General features: G+C 32.3%; 1 protein-coding gene across 3 annotated transcripts; it reads left to right on the top strand.

Annotated features, from left to right (window-relative positions):
- The first annotated feature begins 748 nt into the window (after positions 1-748).
- Positions 749-14,857, top strand: LOC143057896 (uncharacterized). Of its 3 annotated transcripts, none has more exons than XM_076231356.1 (9): positions 749-772; positions 6,673-6,809; positions 7,669-7,827; positions 9,560-9,688; positions 10,295-10,386; positions 10,756-10,867; positions 11,355-11,442; positions 12,569-12,669; positions 14,434-14,857. In XM_076231356.1, exons 2-9 carry the CDS (start codon positions 6,690-6,692, stop codon positions 14,512-14,514), a joined length of 882 nt encoding a protein of 293 aa, XP_076087471.1. In that variant the 5' UTR covers positions 749-772; positions 6,673-6,689; the 3' UTR covers positions 14,515-14,857. The 3 variants fall into 3 exon arrangements, with proteins under 3 accessions (XP_076087471.1, XP_076087470.1, XP_076087472.1); XM_076231355.1 differs by lacking the exon at positions 749-772 and adding an exon at positions 905-996; XM_076231357.1 differs by lacking the exon at positions 749-772 and adding an exon at positions 1,091-1,113.
- Positions 14,858-23,880: the final 9,023 nt, after the last annotated feature.

The following is a 23,880-nucleotide window of genomic DNA, read 5'->3' as shown; positions in this document are numbered from 1 at the left end:
TTATAGATGTTGTGTAAAAGTTGTAAGTTATCTCCCAAATTGGTTATCTTATCCCATTTGGGATATAATACTCCAAAGATATCATATATAATTTTATTGTTAAAAAAAAAATTTGTGACTTTTCCATTTGGTGACTTTCCGATTTGAATGTTCCTTGGCGTTCGGTGTTTTTGTTTTCTTTTTGGATATTTCTCTTAGTATTGTTCTTTTATATTTGTTTAGGTTTTTTTTGTTTTTGTTTTTTGTTTTAATCTAATGTTGGGCCTACGGTGGTTCCAACTTGAGGGGTACAATAATTTTGCAGTGGCGGATCATGAAATGTTTATATCTGAGGGGGAGGAGGCGCTGACTGCCTAAGAAGGGACTAGTGATCACTAGTACGGCTTCAGTGATTTCCAAACCAAACTTTTCCCACTCATCCTGCCTTTTTTACTCATCACACATGTCCTACCTTTTTCAAACTTCACCCTAGCCCTCACCCCATAAAAATCAAATTGTAGCGCCTCCTTTACTCTGGTAGTAGCAGTATATCTCTGCATGATCTCTCAATCATATATTCCTGCATGCTTTTACTATACAAATCCTTGGCTAAAGATCATAAATAATTTATATAATTGTACATTTGAAATCAGCATGGTCAGGAATATGACAGTTGTTGTCCATTCGTTTGATGTGTTTTATCATTTGATTTTGCCATTTGATTTTGGACTTTCCGTTTTGAATTTTCCTCGGAGTTTGACAGACCTGAACATAACCTTGTGAAACTCAAAGAGTAAGAAAAAGAACAGTGGTTTGAAAATTTAAATCATATAACAGATATTATATAATCATATTACAAATCCTTGTTGAGGTCATACTCAGTGGGTCCTATTTGAAACCAAGGATTTGTACTATAGATCTATACAAATCCAGATCAATGGGAAATAACTCTAAATTTTGACCTATATTTTCCTTGTTTACCGATGAAATGTGTAAATAACTAAACTCTCTGTTCAGGTAATTTATCACAAATTATACACTTAATACACGTTTAACCATCTTATTCATGTATTGAACAATCATACCATAGTAAAAAGATTTAAAAATGCTAGCGGAATACTTCGTTGATTGAAGGTATTGGGTAATCATTGATTATGTAATCAGGCACTAAACGACCTATCAATCATTGTCAATAGTAATAACATATGTGTCAATGGGCAGAAAGAAAGTGTCTATGTACATAAAAAAAAAGAGTTCCATACATGGAGACCAGTTTCTTTCCATTGTCCGTATTTTATTACTATTGACAAAACGTCTAGTGCCTGTGAACTAGCATGACAGGTATTCTTAAAGATCTTTGAAATTTATGAAGAATCAGACCAAACATACAAAGGTCACATATGGTCAACCATGACTTAGTTTATGAATGAAAAATTACTCTGAGTACAGACAAACCTGTGTAGTTTGAAAAGTTTTTAAGGTTCAGCATCCACTGACAAATGACTGACAAGTTGTATATATGTTCCGGACCATATGAGTATTTGGACCATACGCGTATGGTCATGACCATATGCATATACTCATATGGTCCGACCGTACGCATATGGTCGGACCATATGAGTATAATACTCGTTTGGTTATCAACAGGTCGGACCATATGAGTATTTGGACCATATAGGTATATTCTTTTTTAAATTACATTATAAAAGCTTCTATAATACAAAAACTTTATCTAAAAAATAATGATGGTAACATGAACAATGTATTATTTCTATATTTCAAATACTACGTAAAACTTAAATATTGATGCCATAGTTATTTTTCATTGCGATCGCTTATTACATTTTTGCATGTAGGCTTGGGGTGACATTTTCTTTCACATGGTATCATAGATAGCTGCGAAAAGTGATGCTGAGGTCTTGGGCCATTCCGCTATTTCCACGGTGTTTTTAAAAAGCTTGAGATCTCAAATATTTAGTGTTGTCAACGGTTAACCGGTGAACCGGTTAACCGGTCGAACGACCGAATACCGAATACCAAAAACGCTAACCGGTTAACCGGACTTTTTTTTCAATTTTGATAGATTTTATATAAATTTGAATTGAAATCATTAAAAAGTTAGGTTTTATTTAAAAAATGTCGTCGTGGTAATTTATTTGACAGATCAGTTGTCCAGTAAATTGATTGCTATTGTTAATCCTATAAACATAAAATTAATTAGAACTTGTCTCTCAGCTCGGGGCAGAATCTTAAATAAACATAATTAGTATACATGTTTTTTAGCAGTAACTCTAAATCAGTGATGCGATTAAATTTTACGATTTTCTTCATTATTTCGTTTCTGATCTAATATTGTGTAAACCTACATCTAAATGTGCAACCTCCGTCGTACAAGGCTTAGTCTTACTTTAAACGAAATGCAAACTCAAAAATTTTGACATGCAAACTAATGTGAATGTACTCAATGTATACGTGATAGTACGAGTAACATGCAAACAAAGTAAAGAAACAGGCCGTACGGTGACCTATAGTTGTTAATTTCTGTGTCATTTTGATCTCTTGTGGAGAATTGTCTCATTGGCAATCATACCACATCTTCTTTTTTTATAATTAATCACTCAAAATGAAACACTCCACATCATTTTCGTAGACAACAAGTGAAAAGGAAAGAATAATCAGTTTCAGACATATTCAATTCTACGAGATCAAGAAGTTTTTTTAATTTAATTTTCAATCTGAAGTTGGTACAAACGCTATAGTTGATACGGTGTAGTTGATTATTAAAAGTCAAACTTCGCCAGGAATCCTCACAGACAAGCCTGATAATGCCAGAGGACAAACTTCAATTCTAAAAGCGTAAATTTATGACTTGGATGAAAGGTTGCCAAATTGACACTCATACCACATCTTATATCTATGTGTAGGGTACTATTGATAAGGCTTGCAAGCACCAACTCAAACTACCGGTTAACCGGTTAATCGGTCGAACGATTATCCGAGTAACCGGTTAGGCAAACGTGTACGATTTGACAACACTACAAATATTGTAACATGATTGCAAAACACCATATTCACAAGACAACTTAAATAAATTATGTTACTTTCCAGTAGCGTCTTGTGCAACAGTACATTAAGAAATTTTTTGGAATTTATTTTTTAAAGTTGACATATTGCCATTCAATCTGAATAACAAATCGGTAATGACCATTGGTATAAAATATGCTTATTATAGTTTTGACAAATAAGCAAAATTAACTTTGTGAAACTTCTAATTTTTATTTAGCTAATCTTTTTATCATAATATAATAATAAAATTACCTATATGATAGTGTCTTTTTAATGAACGGCCATACCATATGAAGAGTTTAGAACAATTAAAAATAAACTGTTACAGAGTGTTAATTACCCTGACCATACGCGTATGGTCGGACCATATGAGTATATACCCATATGGTCATGACCATACGCGTATGGTCAAAATACTCATATGGTCCAGAACATATATAATATATATGATTAAAAATGTTAAATCATTTTTGGTAATTTATATTTTGAAAAACATTTATATTTGGAAAAAATAAAACAGATACTTTATTTTGTTGTTGTTGAAAAAGTGATTAGAAAATACTCTGCATCCTAAAATCCCTCTATATTTTTTATCAATGATATTATTGTTCACATATCTTCTCTCTATATATGATATGTTTTAAAAAAAGAAGATGTATAAAAATATTAATCTGAATAATTATGAGTCTTGAAAGGCTATTTTATTTTTTTGCTTTGACACCTGACTTTAATAAAAAATATATTCACATTGGAATAAACATATGAGACAATATCTGAAAAAGTCTAATTTTTGGCAATAAGAAAAAACAAAAAAAATTCTTTAGATCCGGTATTTTAATAGCACAAATCGAAGAACACACATTGGGGATCTAGGAACTGTTGTCTGTAATTCAAACAATTGTTTAATAAGGAAACAATGGCAATTTTAAAAATGGTACAAAAAAAACTTCAGTTCTTTCCTGTTACCAAAGTGAATCAATTTTAAAAAGTTTCTAATGGGAATAAGGAATAAGTTTAAGACACTATTTATGGTTTACTAGTATATCCTGCAATAGTTTATCAAATGCCAATTATTGATTTTAGCATTTGCAATACAAAAGGTTTAGAAATATACTTAAATATAGTCAGATATGTCGGTAACATGAAAGAATCTTGAGTAACAGGACAATGGTAACAGGACAGAGTTGGTAACAGAAAAGATTTTTCTGCTTTATTTTAAAGTTTAAGAAAAATGCATCATTTTAGATTGGTCACAATTGACGATAACAGCAAACAATGTCATTTATCCTTTGAAACTGTATTTGCCAGATGAAAAATCTGCCTAGGTAATGAAAAATTCTAAAATAAATTCTTTTCTGTTACTATCTAATATACTAGAATTGCACAATGTTCTCTGCTGTTATCAAAAGCAAAAAACCTATTTTTTTATTCAATATACTGTATATTATTTTGAAATGTATTTGATATGGTGGTGATAACTTATATTAAATGAAATGGTTGGCATATAGTAGATTAACTTTTCGATTCTTTAGTGAAATTGTATTGAACATCCTTCCTGTTACTGATGATCGTTATGCTGTTACTTTGTATCAGGTAACATGACAGAAATAACAGAAAGGAATTACGCGATAGTTTTTGTCCTTTTTATCACATATAATGTAAGTGTATTTCCTGTGACATATAACTTTTAAAAAGATGATATAAAAACACACTTAATGTTGTGGTGCACACTTAAAAATATTCTCAGAAAGTGTAAGAAAAGGCTATAACAGGATAGAACACCGATAAGTATTTTTCTATAAATTCTTACCTTGGATGGGCTTGAATTTTCAAACCTGGCCGCCTTCCCAACTATTTCTTTGTACTAATGCATTCAGGAAATGATGCTCTTCACAATACATAATGGGAAAACAACTCTTGGTCTTGTAAATGTTTCCACAGGTAAAAAAACAAACCAGTGGTAACAGGAGGGAAATCACCCCTGGGGACAAATTTTTTTTCTCTTAAAATTTGCAAAATTTTATAACATGCTATAGTTATAATGTAAAAAGACAAATTAGGGGCAAGTTTATTATATAATATATCATATATCTGAGAATCGGACGCCTGTTTAATTAATTTGGATATTATTTGAATGATTTAGTTTTCAAAAAAACACAGGGGACAACATGATTTTATGGGGGTTTAACATTTAAATTACCGGTACAATATTTTATTGGAAGAAATATAAGAATGAGTGTTTAATTGGCAGGAGTTGGTGCATTATATAATTTAGTTTATACTGAAACTTAAAATTTTCAAAAAAGATGGTTGAATAAAAAAATAATTTCTGGTGAAGTGCGGGACATGGAAATTAGACTTTTTCAGATATTGTCTCATATATAAAGAGACGACACTTGTCAGAAAAGTAGGATCCTGTCAATCCTTGACAGATATCAGCTTCCTATGCAATTGCAATCACTGAATGAGGGGGAAAACAGGGGATCCCTGATTGCCACTTCCTTTCCCAAAACTCCTACTCCCCTTAATCAAAGACAAAAACCTGTAAAAAAAACCCCAACAAAATCAAGAATAACAACTTTTTAACCCTCTCCTATTCCTGTGGTTCCCTCCCCTTGCTCCTTCTTCTCTGTCCCATGACTCCTAAGTTCCTGTCACCTTCTCCCCATGTTCCCTTATCCCTATCCACCTCCTCTGTACTGGGAATGTCGTATTACCAGCCCTCACAGGTTAAATTGGTATCTGCCTTCACAACTTATTTTTAAGTAATATCTGAAAATAGTTGCAAGAATCATGTCTTTCTAGAAAGTGGAAGACAACAAGTGTAGTTACAGAATTATATGGGAATCATTGGAACATTCAACAATGCATGAAAAAAAAATCTACATATAAATGGATGAAACTTTCTGTGATTGTTTCATTTCATTTTCTCTATTCAATTACATTTGTACAGAGGTTCGTTATCAATTTATGCGATAAAAGGAAAATTTGCATTTAATTTCTCATTATTCTCGATATCATACCACATCCCATATCAGTACTTTATTGGGCTATATTCTATCTTAGTTATCATGGTTATTCCTACATATCTGAATCAGACAAAAGAGTTTGTTATATAATTCAGATATTTAACAGAGAAACATTATCTTATATCTTTATAAAATACATGGAAAATAATGTTATAGACTTTAATTGATTCATCTTTTTTGGAAATAAGGGGGAAAAGGGGAGGGAGGTAATTGACAATAAAGTAGAACATGCAAGGAAGTAATTATAATTATTTACCCAAATCTCACTGTGTTATGTTGCAACTTCATAGACCCCCAAAAAAGTCATAATAGCCTGTACCTCTACTGATAATAAAATTGAGAATTGAAATGGGGAATATGTCAAAGAGACAACAACCCAACCAAAGTGCAGACAACAGCCAAAGGCCACCAATCGATCTTCAATGCAGCGAGAAAATCCTGCACTGGGAGGTGGTCCTCAGTTAGCCACTAAATAAAGTTGTGAACTAGTTCAGTGAAAATATACAATTTGCCAGCTGATGATCATGAGTGAAAAAAAAATTGACTAAGAAATTATAATATCATTGCAATCAGTATAATAAATGTATTTTTCTTTCAGTATTTGAATGTTAGCAGATGGTTGCCATGTCAACAACTCGTCATGGCCATGCCACTGTAGTGTTAGAGTGCCATGATCATTGCAAGGAAAGTGAATATGGTGCTGCAGAGGTTGTGACCTTGAAACATTCTTATCCTGTAAGTTACATGCTGTAGAGGTTGTTGACCTTAAAACATTACTATTCTATAAATTACCTATTGTGACCTTGAAACATTCCTATACTATCAGTTACCTGTTGTGACCTTGAAACATTACTATTCTATAAGTTACATGTTGTGACCTTGAAACATTACTATTCTATAAGTTACTTAGTGTGACCTTGAAACATTACTATTCTTTAATTAACCTGTTGTTACCATGGTTACCATAATGAATCATCTCCATAGAACTTTGCCATAGATTGTTAGAATTTTTATAATTATATAATGTAAATGTTTAAACTGTAACGCCTCTAGATATTTTTGTCAATGTTGTCTCATAAAAAACAACAGATAAAAACCATCACCTGACACCAGCATCCTCAATCTTTAATCTACTAGTTTCTGATGAGGTCAGTTTGTGAGGAACTATTTGTGATAAGTGGTAGGTCAGTGATATTTGCTATGCACTTGTTTTAGCATTGGCACATCTTATTTCCATTGAGATGATTTGGCTCTTCCCCCTCAGTCAATCATGGGTCTAAATTGACATAGAAACTTATGCTTATACAATGTATTATAAAGGTTTTGCACAATTGACACAATGTGTATTTAGGTCAGTTTACAGGAAATCTGTATGATAAGTCGGTGGTATTTGAAATGCAGTTCTATTATCATTGGCAATTGTTATTTCCATGGAGATAATTTGACCCTGCACTTTTAGTCATGGTTTTTATTGACTTTAAATGTTTTTCATATTTTGTTTGTTATAAAATTGTCAATTTAATATTAAAATAATTTATCAAAACTACATACGGACCACAACCAGTTTATTTTAAGTGTTGTTGTTTTTTTGCAGTTAAAAGTCCTGGTACCAGAGCATACAGGGAACCCAAAATGCAAGTGGATCTTTCCCATAGTATTTGGAGGGGGATTGGTAGGAGGTGACAATGTGGGAATAACCATAGAAACCAAACCAAACACATGTGGTTTACTCACTAGCCAAGAATCTACAAAGGTAAATTAATAAACCAGACTAAACACATGTGGTTTACTCACTAGCCAAGTATCTACTAAATGCAGGTCTTTCATAGCTGACTATGCAGTATTGCTCATTATTGAAGACTGTACAGTAATCTATAGATGTTAATTTCTGAATGTGTCATTAAAAAATGGTATCATTTGGAGAGTTGTCTCATTGGCAATCATAACAACATCGTGTTTTTTATTAGGTAGCAACAAATGTGGTTTACTTGCTAGTGCCAGAGTAGCCTGTGTTCCCTTTGCTAGACAAGAACCTGAAAAGATAATATAACAGCCAAGTATGTGTGGTCTACTTACTAACCCATACTCTACAAATGTAAAAAAACAGCATTACACATGTGGTTTTCTTAAAAGCCAAGAACCTACCAAGGTAATAAAACAGACCAAACACATGGTCTTCTTACTAGTGGCTGAGTAGTTTGTGGTCTACTTACTAGCCAAGAATTTAAAAAGGTACTAGAACAGTCCAACTAACATGGTCTATTTACTAGCTAAGCATCTAGATCTGCAAAGGTATAAAACAGCAAAACTCATGTAGTCTACTCATTAGCCAAGAACCCTTCTGCTAACCGAAAAATAACAAAGGTTTAAAACAGCAAAACTCATGTAGTCTACTCATTAGCCAAGAACCCTTCTGCTAACCGAAAAATAACAAAGGTTTAAAACAGCAAAACTCATGTAGTCTACTCATTAGCCAAGAACCCTTCTGCTAACCGAAAAATAACAAAGGTTTAAAACAGCAAAACTCATGTAGTCTACTCATTAGCCAAGAACCCTTCTGCTAACCGAAAAATAACAAAGGTTTAAAACAGCCAAACTCATGTAGTCTACTCATTAGCCAATAACCCTTCTGCTAACCGAAAAATAACAAAGGTAATAAAACAGCCAAACACATATGGTCTTCTTACTAAAGCCAAGAATCTAAAACATAAAGACAAATATACATCATACACCAAAACATGTGCTATTAGGGCAAAAATGCTACACCTGTGTCTGTGTACTTTAAAAAAGGCAAAACAAACAAAACCAAACATGAGATTCCAAAAGGTAAAAATTAATAGGATGAGAATAAATAAAGGTAATAAAAAGACCATATATTGTGGAACTGTCACCTGTGGCAGGAAATTCAAATGAAGTATTACAAGATCTACTAAGCAGTCAAGCATCTGCTAAGGTTTAAGTCTTTTTGATATACTGTAGATTCATTTATTTTCTTGAATATCTATTTTCGTGGATTGAAGGAAAACTTGCATTTTCGTGGATATTTGATTTCGTGGTTTTGCCGATTTCTGAAAACAAAACCTATTATAAATTTGTAATTTGTTGAACATTTAAATTTGTGGTTCACCCGTACCCACGAAACCCACGAATATTGATATCCAACGAATAATAATGAATTCACAGTATATACATATAGTATAGATACATGTTGAGAATCAAAATTGAGAATGGAAATGGGGAATGTGTCAAAGAGACAACAACCAACCATACCAAAGAGCAGAAAACAGCCCAAGGCTAGTAAAAAGTCAGTATATTGACCCCTAAATGTCTTGTTTTGGGTTTGTTTGGTTTGCTGTCTTATTGACATAAACACAACTTTTTTTTAATATACAAAAGTACTTGTACTACTTGAAGTTATATTGTGTTATAACATGGTTGTATTATTTGCACCTACTGTATTATAAATGAGATATTGAATGTTTCAGGTATACCATTGTGAAGATGATCTGCTCACAACACAGAAGATGAATTATGTTGTTGGTGATAACTCATTATTGTGTGTTCTACCTGATTATTGTGTATGTTATAAAGATGCAAACTTTCTACAAACACAAGTAAGTCAACAAATATTTGATATACAAATAATGATATGTGGTATGGTTGCCTATGAGTCAACTGTCCAGTAAAGTCCAAACGGTCATTGATGTAGATATTTATTTAACACTTTTAAACTTAAGACATTTTCAACATTGACTTAAACATTTTTTTTATTTTTTTTTAAAATCAATGTTTTTCATGTTGTTTGGTCACTATTTTATTGGTGTGTTCTCTAATATCATTTAATTAAGCCTTAACCTATAACTTTAAGTACAGAATTGTAAGTCCATGTCAATAAACACAGATTAGTGTAAACTTTTCTTATTGATATTTTGTTTCTAAATTATCTCACTTGAATTATCATAATAATATTAATGCAAATTTCAAGTTTACAAATGACTTTCTTGGCAGGAGCCATTTGTAATTTTTGAGCAGGGCCCAATATAAACAAACAACACATTCTTCTTTTATTTCTTCATTGTATGTGAAAACTTAAAATTAAAATAATGATACATTGTACATAAAATTTCAGTATAAAACTTTATTGTGAATTATTTCCCCTTATTTCATCTAATTTTGAATATTAATACAAATTGTTTAATGATTTAATTTTTTTATTACAGAATGTGCAGATGTCAGAGAGTGGGAACATTATACTGTTAGATTGGATGACATGTGGTAGATCAGCTTTACAAGAACAGTGGCTCTTTAAAAGGTACATGTAGTATTTACTGGGTTTATGATGTGAAATCCAATCAATTAAAATGATGATGAGTTTTGCTAATTTTTTTGTAAGATTCCCTTTGTGTAAAAATTTCTACTTATTTACACATCCCTTGCCTTTAAATGTTAAGGTTTGATTGTTCCTAATAATGGTAAGTCCAGAAGAGTGTTTCAGGTGCACAAAATGTAGAAAGTGATATTTTCATTTTGAAGAAACAGTTTCAGATTTGTGAAAAATTTAAATTTTTGTTTATCTCTTATTTTCTTCCTATTCATGACTTGTAGTTATCAGAACACATGCGGTAAGCATCTGTTAACAAGTAATTGTATTCATCCTATTTATCATGTTTATGAATTGTAGTTATAAGAACTGTGTACAGATAGATGTAGGTTCTGATACCGTTTATAAAGACAGCATCCATCTTCATGATGTACCAGGATTAAAGATGAAATCATCCATGAAAAATTACCAGGTACCAAAACTTTGACAATAAATGTTGTTTTTTTGAAATTTAAAATGTTCATTTTGATGGCCTGATTGACCATGCATCTAATTTACATGATATACCACAATTATATATGAAGTAGTCCATAAAATATTATTTCATATGAAACTGTGACTGGTCCTTTTACTGTTAGGAGGCTATTTCAATTACATAAACCTACTTTATGTAATTGATAAAAGAAGAAGTCATTCTATGGAAGATTGCCAAGTACAAAACAGATTTACATTATGTACGTATATAAGCATTACACCTTTGTTTGGAAAGGTTATCTTAATTTTAGTTTGCTAGAAACATTGTCATAGTATCAAAATAAGAAGATAAGGTATTAAAGCCAATGAGACAATTTTCCACCAGACATCAAATGTAAGGCCTTTATAATTAGCAAAATCAATATTGTATAGTCAGCATTTAATGTGTCAACATGACAATTGACAATTTATTATTTCATTATTAGGTTATGGGAACCTGTATTATCCTGGGGAAGAGATTAAAAGAGTTAAGCAACAGTTTATGTAAACGTTACTCACAACCAGGAAAATATGGTTAGTAAAATAAAACATTACTAACACCAAAGATATTAACACATTACTCACATTCAGGAATATAGTAAGTTAAACAAATGTTACCCACAAACAGAAATTAAAATTGAGAATGGAAATGTGGAATGTGTTTAAGAGACAACAACCCCACCAAAGAGCAGACAACAGATGAAGTGGGCACACTTCCTGTGTTCTTTCTTTTTATGCCCCACCTACGATAGTAGAGGGGCATTATGTTTTCTGGTCTGTGCCTCCGTTCGTCCGTCCGTCCGTCCGTCCGTCCGTCCGTCTGTGCGTCCGTTCGTCCGTCCGCTTCAGGTTAAAGTTTTTGGTCAAGGTAGTTTTTGAAGAAGTTGAAGTCCAATCAACTTGAAACTTAGTACACTTGTTCCCCATGATATGATCTTTCTAATTTAAATGCCAAATTATAGTTTTGACCCCAATTTCATGGTCCACTGAACATAGAAAATGATAGTGCGAAGTTCAGGTTAAAGTTTTTGGTCAAGGTAGTTTTTGATGAAGTTAAAGTTACATCAACTTGAAACTTAGTACACATGTTCCCTATGATATGATCTTTCTAATTTTAATTCCAAATTAAAGTTTTGACCCCAATTTCACGGTCCACTGAACATAGAAAATGATAGTGCGAGTGGGGCATTCGTGTACTATGGGCACATTCTTGTTTGACCTGAAACAGTAAACTTTTAGCAACATTATGTAATTATCAAAAGAAAAATATCACTACAGGAGATATTTTGGTAGAATATGTTGATATTTAGATTTTTAAGGCTAACTACTACACTATACCATAAGGGGATTTTTTTCTTATCAATATAAAAAAAAAAGAAAATGTTTGTTTTTGATTTTATTTGGCATGATCACCATTTTGTCTTCATAGGTAAAAACTGTGATAGCCAAAATACTTTTATCTCAAAAGTTGAATTCTAAATATTATATAGGTAAGAAGAAACAATTTTTAAAAGTAAGTAAGGACTGTTGGGAGATAATTGTTAGCATGCAAAAATCGAAAACACATACAACTTTTTTTAATAAAAAAAATTAGAGATAATTTATGGAAACTTGTATTCTTTGTCAATGTCTGTCAGTATTAAAGAATTGTTTATTTTAGGAGAAAGCATAAAAACTGATGTGATCTGTACAGTCAGTACTTTACGGAGAGGAGGGATGTCTGGGGTTTATTTAAGATTCCTGGCCATAAATACAGCACAGGTAATTACACAGAAGAAATAGGCACTGATATTGTTATTACAGAACAAGTATATATGCAGAAAAAAATAATCACCGATATCGTTACTACATAACAAGTACATATTTATACACAGAAAAAATACTCACTGATACAGTTTATTTTTATGCCCCTGCCGTAGGGGTGTCACTTTTTATGTTCTAGAGTTATCATGCCCCTATTCTGATGAAAAAAATGCAAAATTTGTCGTTTCCATTCTCTAAGTTAAGTTTGCCTTAACCAAATGTTTGAAACTTATACACAATGGTTATTGCCATATAATTGTAAATTTTTGTTCATTTTACTTGATAATGGAATTAACCCTATTAGAACCATTAGGGAACATTTCTTCATTTACAGCATAAAACATGGTATATAGGTCATTGACTGTATACAAATATTGACTTCTTATACGTTCAGGTATTTCACATCCAATATTTTATGGAAATATTCTTTATAAAGCACAAACATGTCAGTATTCACCTCAGAAGCTAACAAAACCTTTAAATAGACTTATTAAGAAGGGATATAGTTACGATACTGTTGTCAGGTCATTAAAGATTGCATTTTTTGGCGTCAATATTGTTTCACTTATAGGGTCTTTGCATCGGAACTAAACACATTTATTATTAATAAACCAGTTGTTGGCATGACACTGGTTATGTTCTTCTCATATATGTAATGATGGTATGATACTAAACCCCTCACGGGGAGGATTGTGCCTGATATTCATATGATGAAGACATAATTTTTCAATCAGTTTAATTGAAGTCCGGAGCTGGCATGTCAGTTAACTGCTAGTAGTCTGATGTTATTTATGTATTATTGTCATTTTGTTTATTTTCTTTGGTTACATCTTCTGACATCAGACTCGGACTTCTATTGAACTGAATTTTAATATGCATATTTTATGCGTTTACTTTTCTACATTGGCTAGAGGTATAGGGGGATGGTTGAGATCTCACAAACATGTTTAACCCCGCCCCATTTTTGCGCCTGTCCCAAGTCAGGAGCCTCTGGCCTTTGTTAGTCTTGTATTATTTTAACTTTTAGTTTCTTGTGTACAATTTGGAGTTTAGTATGGTGTTCATTATCACTGAACCAGTATATTTTTGTTTTGGGGCCAGCTGAGGGACGCCTCCGGGTGCGAGAATTTCTCGTTGCATTGAAGATCTGTTGGTGACCTTCTGCTCTTGTCTGCTCTCTGGTCGGGTTGTTGTCTCTTTGGCACATTTCCCATTTCCATTCTCAATTTTATTAGTCACATTGCAACATCATACCCTCTGGTGAATGTAACCACAAGTTTAGTTCAATTCCCTAATACTGCTCTAATGCCCAGTGGCCATGTTATGAGATGTTTAAACACTATGTCTCTTGTTTTTTAAATTGTTTGGTAAACAATAAAAGAATATTGCTATCATGTAAGATATAATTTTCTCTTTTAGGCTAATATTTAAGAAACAATGTTTGATACCATTCACTATGGTCATTTTAACGTTGGTAGACATTGTATTTGTCAATATCTTTATCAAAATCTCTATGTTCAAAATACAATTGTCGTTACAATTTTAATTGTGTTGTCATACATGTGCATCCCATGTTCTATTGACATTAGAGCATGGCTTTGTTTACAAAGCAATATAAAAATGTCATATAAAATCACCAATATTAATGCAAATACCAAACAGTATAATGGATAATATTACTTTTTAATAACTTATGTTCATTGATGTCTTGATATATTTCAGGCTTATACAGTGATAAAGGAAATTGTTGACCCTCTGCTTCCTTTGTTGGGTGCAGATCCCTTCCAGAACAAATATGGATGAAGTATATGTCAAAAAGACACCATGTGACAAAAGACACCATGTGACAAAAGACTTGCTACTCAAGATTTTATCGTCCTGCCAAGAGCTTAAAATCATTGTAGTTAGATGTATTGGAATTGTCCTGTATTTCTAATTAACATATTTTTAATCAATCAGAATTATGTGTAACTATTCAATCAATCTTTTATTCTGCATTTATTCCTATAATAAGTTGTTTTTATATTTTTTTAACAGTTTTCATGAGCTTAGTAGGAGGGCAGAAAATGGATAAATTTAGAATTTAATGGGTTTTTGATTTAATGTGAAAATGTTTACTGCCAAAATTAAAACTTGCATTTACTAAGTCATACTTTTGGTTATTTTTGTATTTAGATAGGTAAACATCTGAATGATTTATCTGTTCTATGCATACTGCAATATAGATCAATAGTTAATTGCATTGCATACTGTAAATTCAGAAACTATTGCAATGTTTTTATTTATTGCAAAAAATGTGACAGGGTTATAATAATAGCAATAATTTAAACATCACATTTTGAAACTTTTTATATGAATTAAACAGGATTTTTCTTAATATTGCAAAAATTAAATCGCATTTTGATCTAAAATGACAAAATCGCCAGAATAAATGGACGAAAAAATTTCTGAATTTATTGTATATGTTTCATTAAGATACATTATTTTGATTGGCTAACAGCAATCTTGTGTCATTCTGAAATTAACCTTCATTTCAAAATGAAAGAAACATTCAAGATGACACGAGTTTCCACATTAAAGTGCACAGGTCAATAAATGAAAAACTTGGTAGAAATCCTGTTTTGATGATCTTAGCAAAAAAATGTAATTATAGTATTGAATGCCTCTTTTAGTAATTTTATAGGGTTGTAAAAGTGTTAATCGTGCACACATTTTTAGAATTAAGAGCGTCTGCCATTCAAAATGTACTTCGATCACACTTTTAAACCCTTATAAATTTAAATCAAGAGGCATTCAATTCTTAAATATAGTTAAATCTTATAAAGCGGAGATAATAGATAAAGGAAATTTTGTTATGTTACATTTCAAAGTCTGGCTAATTGTTATTGAATCAAAGTTTTATATGTTTTTTGTTGATACTAGACATGTTAGTAATTATAACAGTGCTTAAATTTAACTAGGGTTGTGATGGACAAAAATTATATAGATTGTAGCTAGATGTATACAACAGTCATGTGTATAATAATAGAAATTGTGATTGAGTTTTTTGTGAATGTAACAAAGTTGTTATTGTAATTGTACACATTTAGCTATTTGTTTTAAGGTGGCGCCAAACGCTTTGACTATTTAGCTAGTTTAATTTTTTATAAAATTTTGACTTAATATTTACTTTGTCTTTAATTGGACAAATATATAAAAAAAATCAAAATACTTGAACAACACATTTTATCGGAAAAAAATCATCAGATATATAGCAATTTGACAAACACTTATTTTGATTGTTAAAAAGCTTGATATTTCCTTAACAGTCGAATGCAATAAAAATGTTCATCTGATTTTTACAGAGTTATCTCCCTGTAGTGTTATGTAAATATCATTTTGTCACTCACTTAATTGTGATCAAGTGAAGATGTCTATAAAAGACATATACAAGTGTAAATTTACAAACATACTGTTTTAATTAGGCCGTGAGTTTTTTATTTAAATTGCTGTATATTTGTAATTGCTGGGCCTATTATAGCTGAGTATGTGAAATTGGCTTTGCTCATTGTTGAAGCCCATACAGTTACCTACAGCTGTTAATTTCTGTATCATTTGATCTCCTGTAAAGAGTTGTCTCATTGGCAATCATACCACATCTTTTTTCTATACAGGTATATTCTTTTTTCTTGAAGTTTAATTCATTTTAACTCATTACTATCACAATCTAAGATTTATATATTTGTAAAAGACATCATTCACTATATATAATATTATCAAGATATCCAAGATACACTGCATTTTATATTTATTATAGAATATTTTATATAAAGGTAGGCATTTATTATTGTTTCATTTATATACCTCTTATGAACAATTGTTATGTTAAACAATATTTATTAAATTTTGTTTTATAAACAATTTGTTAACAAATAAAAAACAAATGTTATGTTTAAAATATTGTTGTTTCTATATTAAAAATAAGGCCTGTATGTCCATATATTCTTTTTCACCTTTGATGGATACGTTTTCTTTTTTTTAGGAAATAGTAACCAATTAGATCTCTGATGTACTTGGGTGGATCGTAAGGCCCATAAATGTTACACATCCAACTTAAATGAGATAAAATATAACATTATACCATCCTCCAGTCTTTCCGTCCATATGTCACAAAATTGCTTTCTGTTCTCTAACTTTAGTTTGCCTAAACTAGATGTTATGAAACTATACATAACTCTTATTAAGACAAACCTCAAATGAAGTACACTTTTACCATTGTTGAATTATGTCTCTTTCTAATGTTATATGGAAGCGGGGCACCATCTGTGTCCCATGAACACATTTCCAATTTTTTAAAATTATATTTTGATTATATATTAATAAAAATTAACATATACTTATAACACATGTGTGTATTTGTTTGAAAGGAAATCAAACAATCAGGGATACATGTACAGCATGTACACACACCCTAATAATTTGAGACTGATTTAACAGCTGCAATTCTTAGAGCTGTTATGAACATAAATCAAGAATTTAAAGCTCTGAATGACATACTTAGGCTAGCTTGTGAACTATTTATCAACTGAAATAAAAATAGGAAAAAATTAATGAGCAAAACATAAAGTGTGGGAAAAAAAAAAGCAAATTGAACATATATTTATACTGTAGAATATAAAAAATCAATGATAAATGTATACCCTAAACTAGTAACAAACAAGAGGACTTCTATGCTATATCCCGGTATGCAATAATCATTGTAAAAGAGGGGCAAAAGATACCAGAGGGTCATATAAACTCATAGATCGAAAATAAACTGACAACGACATGCCTGGCTAAAAAAGAAAAAAAGAAAGTACAAAAGACACAACATAGAAAACATGAACCCCACCAAAAACTGGGGTGATCTCAGGTGCTCCCTGCCCCACATGTGAAACCTGTCGTGTTGGTCATGTTATTACAAACCAGGTAAATAGCCTAATTTTGTATGTCAATCTTGTGAAAAGGGAACGGGATTGAAGTTATGACATAAGGAACATATTCATAATCATCATTAAAACAGATATTCTTTAACAGTCAACCAACTCGTGATGGCGTCCGTAAAATTTATGAAGGGATGTTTTCAACTTCACCATTTTGAACACTTGGTTTAATAGCTTCCTTGTTAGCAGCAACCCTCTATCAAGGAAACCATGATAGGAAATACAAGTCAGGGAATATCGTATCAATTGAAAGATCTAAATTCCGTATGCAGGCGCTGCTGGAATGTTGCTACATAGAAATGGAAAGTGTACAATTGGGAAGCTATAATCATCTCTTGTAAAGTTTTGTTTTCAACCAACCCTCATTGTCAATTTCTAGATGTAAATCAAGATATGAGACAATTTAATTGTATCTGTTGTATCCTTTATTTCTATTTTGATAGGATAGATGCGTTCAACATAGTCACTAAATTTTGAATATTTCGTGAGAGAACATCATCTATATAGCAGAAAGTAAAGCTATAAGATATTGCTTCCTTTTTAGCTCACCTGGCCCGAAGGGCCAAGTGAGCTTTTCCCATCACTTTGCGTCCGGCGTCCGTCGTCGTTAACTTTTACAAAAATCTTCTCCTCTGAAACTACTGGGCCAAATCAAACCAAACTTGGCCACAATCATCATTGGGGTATCTAGTTTAAAAAATGTGTGGCGTGACCCGGTCAACCAACCAAGATGGCCGCCACGGCTAAAAATAGAACATAGGGGTAAAATGCAGTTTTTGGCTTATAACTCAAAAACCAAAGCATTTAGAGCAAATCTGACATGGGGTAAAAATGTTTATCAGGTCAAGATCTATCTGCCCTGAAATTTTCAGATGAATCGGTCAATCGGTTGTTGGGTTGCTGCCCCTGAATTGGTAATTTTGAAGAAATTTTACTGTTTTTGGTTATTATCTTGAATATTATTATAGTTAGAGATAAACTGTAAACAGCAATAATGTTCAGCAAAGTAAGATCTACAAATAAGTCAACATGACCAAAATGGTCAGTTGACCCATTTAGGAGTTATTGCCCTTTATAGTCAATTTTTAACCATTTTTCGTTAATTAAAGTAATCTTTTACAAAAATCTTCTCCTCTGAAACTACTTGGCCAAATTAATCCAAACTTGGCCACAATCATCTTTTGGGTATCTAGTTTAAAAAATGTGTGGCGTGACCTGGTCAACCAACCAAGATGGCCGCCACGGCTAAAAATAGAACAAAGGGGTAAAATGCAGTTTTTGGCTTATAACTCAAAAACCAAAGCATTTTGAGGAAATCTGACAGGGATAAAAATGTTTATCAGGTCAAGATCTATCTGCCCTGAAATTTTCAGATGAATCGGTCAATCGGTTGTTGGGTTGCTGCCCCTGAATTGGTAATTTTGAGGAAATTTTGCTGTTTTTGGTTATTATCTTGAATATTATTATAGATAGAGATAAACTGTAAACAGCAATAATGTTCAGCAAAGTAAGATCTACAAATAAGTCAACATGACCAAAATGGTCAGTTGACCCGTTTAGGAGTTATTGCCCTTTATAGTCAATTTTTAACCATTTTTCGTAAATTAAAGTAATCTTTTACAAAAATCTTCTCCTCTGAAACTACTTGGCCAAATTAATCCAAACTTGGCCACAATCATCTTTGGGGTATCTAGTTTAAAAAATGTGTGGCGTGACCTGGTCAACCAACCAAGATGGCCGCCACCGCTAAAAATAGAACATAGGGGTAAAATGCAGTTTTTGGCTTATAACTCAAAAACCAAAGCATTTTGAGGAAATCTGACATGGGATAAAAATGTTTATCAGGTCAAGAACTATCTGCCCTGAAATTTTCAGATGAATCGGTCAATCGGTTGTTGGGTTGCTGCCCCTGAATTGGTAATTTTGAGGAAATTTTGCTGTTTTTGGTTATTATCTTGAATATTATTATAGATAGAGATAAATTGTAAACAGCAATAATGTTCAGCAAAGTAAGATCTACAAATAAGTCAACATGACCAAAATGGTTAGTTGACCCCTTTAGGAGTTATTGCCCTTTATAGTCAATCTTTAACCATTTTTCATAAATCTAAGTAATCTTTTACAAAATCTCCACTGAAACTACTAGGCCACAATCATCTTTGAGGTATCTAGTTTGAAAAATGTGTCCGATGACCTGGCCATTCAACCAAGATGGCCACGGCTAAAAATAGAACATAGGGGTAAAATGCAGTTTTTTGCTTATAACTATGAAACCAAAGCATCTAGAGCAAATCTGACAAGAAGTTAAATTGTTAATCAAGTCAATATCTATCTGCCCTGAATTTTTCAGATGAATTGGACAACTGGTTGTTGGGTTGCTGCCCTCCAATTGGTAATTTTTAAAGAAATTTTGCCGTTTTTGGTTATCTTGAATACTATTATAGATAGCGATAAACTGTAAACAGCAATAATGTTCAGCAAAGTAAGATCTACAAATAAGTCAACATGACCTAAATGGTCAATTGACCCCTTAAGGAGTTATTGCCCTTTATAGTCAATTTTTAACAATTTTCATTAATTTGGTAAATTTATGTAAATTTTTACCAAATATAGTTCTCTGTTACTAATGGGCAAAGTTCATGATAGATATAATTGTAAGAAGCAAAATCGTTCAGTAAAGTAAGAACTTCAAACACATCACCATCACCAAAATACAATTTTGTCATGAATCCATTTGTGTCCTTTGTTTAATATGCACATAGACCAAGGTTAGTGACACAGGCTCTTTAGAGCCTCTAGTTTTCTTCCTAAACGTTCCTGTATGAAGTCAATCTGTATCGAAAGAGCAGTTGAGTACGCATGGTGTCTTAACTGGTATTACGTACTATGTTTACTTAAACTTAACAGACTCTGAAATAATACTATTAGAAACAAAAACAGCAGAATTATTTACATGCAATAGATGCACACAACTAGAAGATTTTGTGGATCTTCAACCACATAGAAGTGCTGGAGATAAAATTCATCTCTGAATTGAAAACCGTGTATAGAAATCCAAAAGTGTATCAATTGTAAATAGCCAAACCACAGAATATTCTGACAAGCAAGGCAGCCAAAACACAAATTATGCTGATGAGCAAGTAAGCCAGAACACAGTATTTATTTCTGAAAATAGTCCAAGTGTATAAAAAAGGGGCACACACTAACAAAACACATATATATCAGCCTTTGATTGTCGGGCTAACACAGACTGTAACCCACCAGGAAAGCCAAACACCGTGGTATACTATGAACAATGAAGGTCATTCTGGCCAATAAGCATTATCATCACAGAAACATTAAATAAACATCATAGATACCAGGATTAAATTTTGTTTTATGCAAGACGCACGTTTCGTCTACAAAAGACTCACCAGTGACGCTCGAATCCAAACACATTAAAAAGGGCAAATAAAGTACGACGTTGATGAGCATTGACGACATAAAGACACAAATTGTCCTCCTTTTTTTTGCATCCCACTTTTGACTAATGAAAACTGAAAAAAGGGAAACTGATAAGTTCATATCAATTTTAGAAGAAATCCGAGAACATAATAAATAAATTCAAGGCAACATGTGATACCGGTATAATAATGGCCAGTGACATAAATGCCTCAATAATGAAGGTAAATAGGAAGAAAAGAGACAAGTTGCTTTAAGATTTTATGCATGAGTTTGACCCTACATACCCGAAAGTAATAAATGTGACACTCCATAGCGGGAAATGTTCGTCTAGAATTGACTACTACAAAGTAGCCATCATGAATTTGATCAGTTAGTGAACTTGGAAAGAGACTATATGAACACTTTACAACACGATCCTGTCATGCCTCTTGTCAGAGTGGGTATCACTACAAAGTAGCATGGAGAAAAATGTAATATTAGATATAAAAAAAATAAACTGGGAATACCTGACACCACATTAACGCGCGTCTAGGGTAAATACAAAATTTAATCATGGTATCTATGATGAGTTTATTTATATGAAACACTTCAAATACTGACCAAAAAAGCATAAATTCCGCTCACTAAAGAGGTTCGAATTGGAGGGAGACTTGACGTCCAAAAGATCAGGGAGACATATTCTTTTAGAACATGAAAAATGAAAAACACAACTTCAAATGATATCCAGAAAAGAAAAGTTTGAAAACATCATGACAGCTAGGGAAGGTGACCAAAAACTTTTCTTCGAGCTGGTAAACGATCAACTAAGAACCGATATGGAAGAAAAACCTTGCAATTGAAATTTATGAACGGAACCTACGACAACCCGTATTCAATAAGGAAAACATGGGCTGATTAGTTTTGAAGAACTAGCAGCACCATCATTCTTATAGTGAATACTTATTGTAAAACAAATACGTGGATCTAGACTTTCTGGTATTTGAAGATATCTCAAAGTTGAAAACTAGTGAACAAATATTTGCAAACTGTATTCTCGTATCACACTCGTATCACACTGGCCGGCATTTAATACGCAAAAATAGTGATTCTCAAATCTGTTTTAATTTGATTGGCTTATCGAGTATCAAAATTTTGGAAGTTACATTGGAGGAATGTATTGTGGCACACAACAGTAGCAAATGATGTATGTCTGGTCTCGAACAGATGATTTACAAGCCGTGATTGATTATGCAAAATAAAGAATACTATTGTATAATTAACACCAAATCATATGAATGACAAACAATCCAGAAATTTCACCCTGAACTCAAAAGACATTCCAACGACACAATCTGCTGTTCATCAAGATATTGAAAAAATTTGGCAAAATAAATGTTAGCAACTCACGGATCAGTGCAGCAGCCTATGCACTAATGGGAGCCGGTGTACACCAACTGAAAGGGTTAACAGACAGTTTCTATCCATATTATCCGTATATTTATACATTGACATTAGATTAACGGTTAGTGATACATAAGCAATCATATATATATATTTAACAACTACTTTATAACATATTAAACATCCACCAGAAGGAATAGCTGAAGGAATAGCTGTAAGAGTGACGGCACCAAAATTGAAACTTCATATGAGTGTAATTGTAATATGCAATGTGCTTAAAACTCCTAACATAAGGTTTAGACAAACTAAAAAATAAATCAACAATTTTTCCAATTGAAAAGGGCACAACTAAAGGATCGTGATGCTACCAAAATTCTGATGTGATCAGTGTTTGGTGCTAATAAGCATTGTGTACAAGATTCATAACATTTGATTGAGGCAAACTAGTTAAAACAGAAACGAAAAGATTCAGCAATTTTTACATATGGGAAAGGGACATACTCTAGAACTGTAAAAGTGACCGCAATCAAATTCAATCTTGATCTGTGTTTTGTGGTTATAAGCGTTGCGTACATGTGTAATAGCATAGGTTGAGGAAAATTAAATGGAATGGAAACCAATTTTGGGACATACAGACAGATGAATCAACAGACAGATGAATAAAATGTAATGCCCCCCTCTGCTATGGTTGGGACATTAAAAACACCTTAATACCTTTAATTACCGTACATGATATAACGATAGTATCATGCATTTGTGCATATACTTTATTATATACTTTGGTTAAAACTCCATTATGTGTCTGTTTGTCTCTGCTAGGCCCTTTGGTTTTTCACAGTTGTTACAATTAGTAATTTAGCATACCTGATGAAGGTAAATCACAGAAAAACAAGTCAGATGCGTGCAAAGTAGTATTGGTTTTGCATTATAGGAAAACAATCTCTAACTAGAGGCTCTACAGAGCCTGTGTTGCTCACCTTGGTCTATGTGAATATTAAACAAAGGAAGCAGATGGATTCATGACAAAATTGTGTTTTGGTGATGGTGATGTGTTTGTACATCTTACTTTACTGAACATTCTTGCTGCTTACAATTATCTCTATCTATAATGAACTTGGCCCAGTAGTTTCAGTGGAAAATGTTAGTTAAAATTTACAAATTTTATGAAAATTGTTAAAAATTGACTATAAAGGACAATAACTCCTTAGGGGTCAATTGACCATTTCCGTCATGTTGACTTATTTGTAGATCTTACTTTGCTTAACATTATTGATGTTTACAGTTTATCTCTATCTATTATAATATTCAAGATAATAACCAAAAACAGCAAAATTTCCTTAAAATTACCAATTCAGGGGCAGCAACCCAACAATGGGTTGTCAGA

Source organism: Mytilus galloprovincialis, chromosome 13 (assembly GCF_965363235.1).
Source record: "Mytilus galloprovincialis chromosome 13, xbMytGall1.hap1.1, whole genome shotgun sequence".
In the NCBI taxonomy this organism is placed as follows: Eukaryota; Metazoa; Mollusca; class Bivalvia; order Mytilida; family Mytilidae; genus Mytilus; species Mytilus galloprovincialis.
The sequence above is the reverse complement of the archived record's forward strand: the minus strand, read 5'-3'. Positions and strand labels throughout refer to the sequence as shown.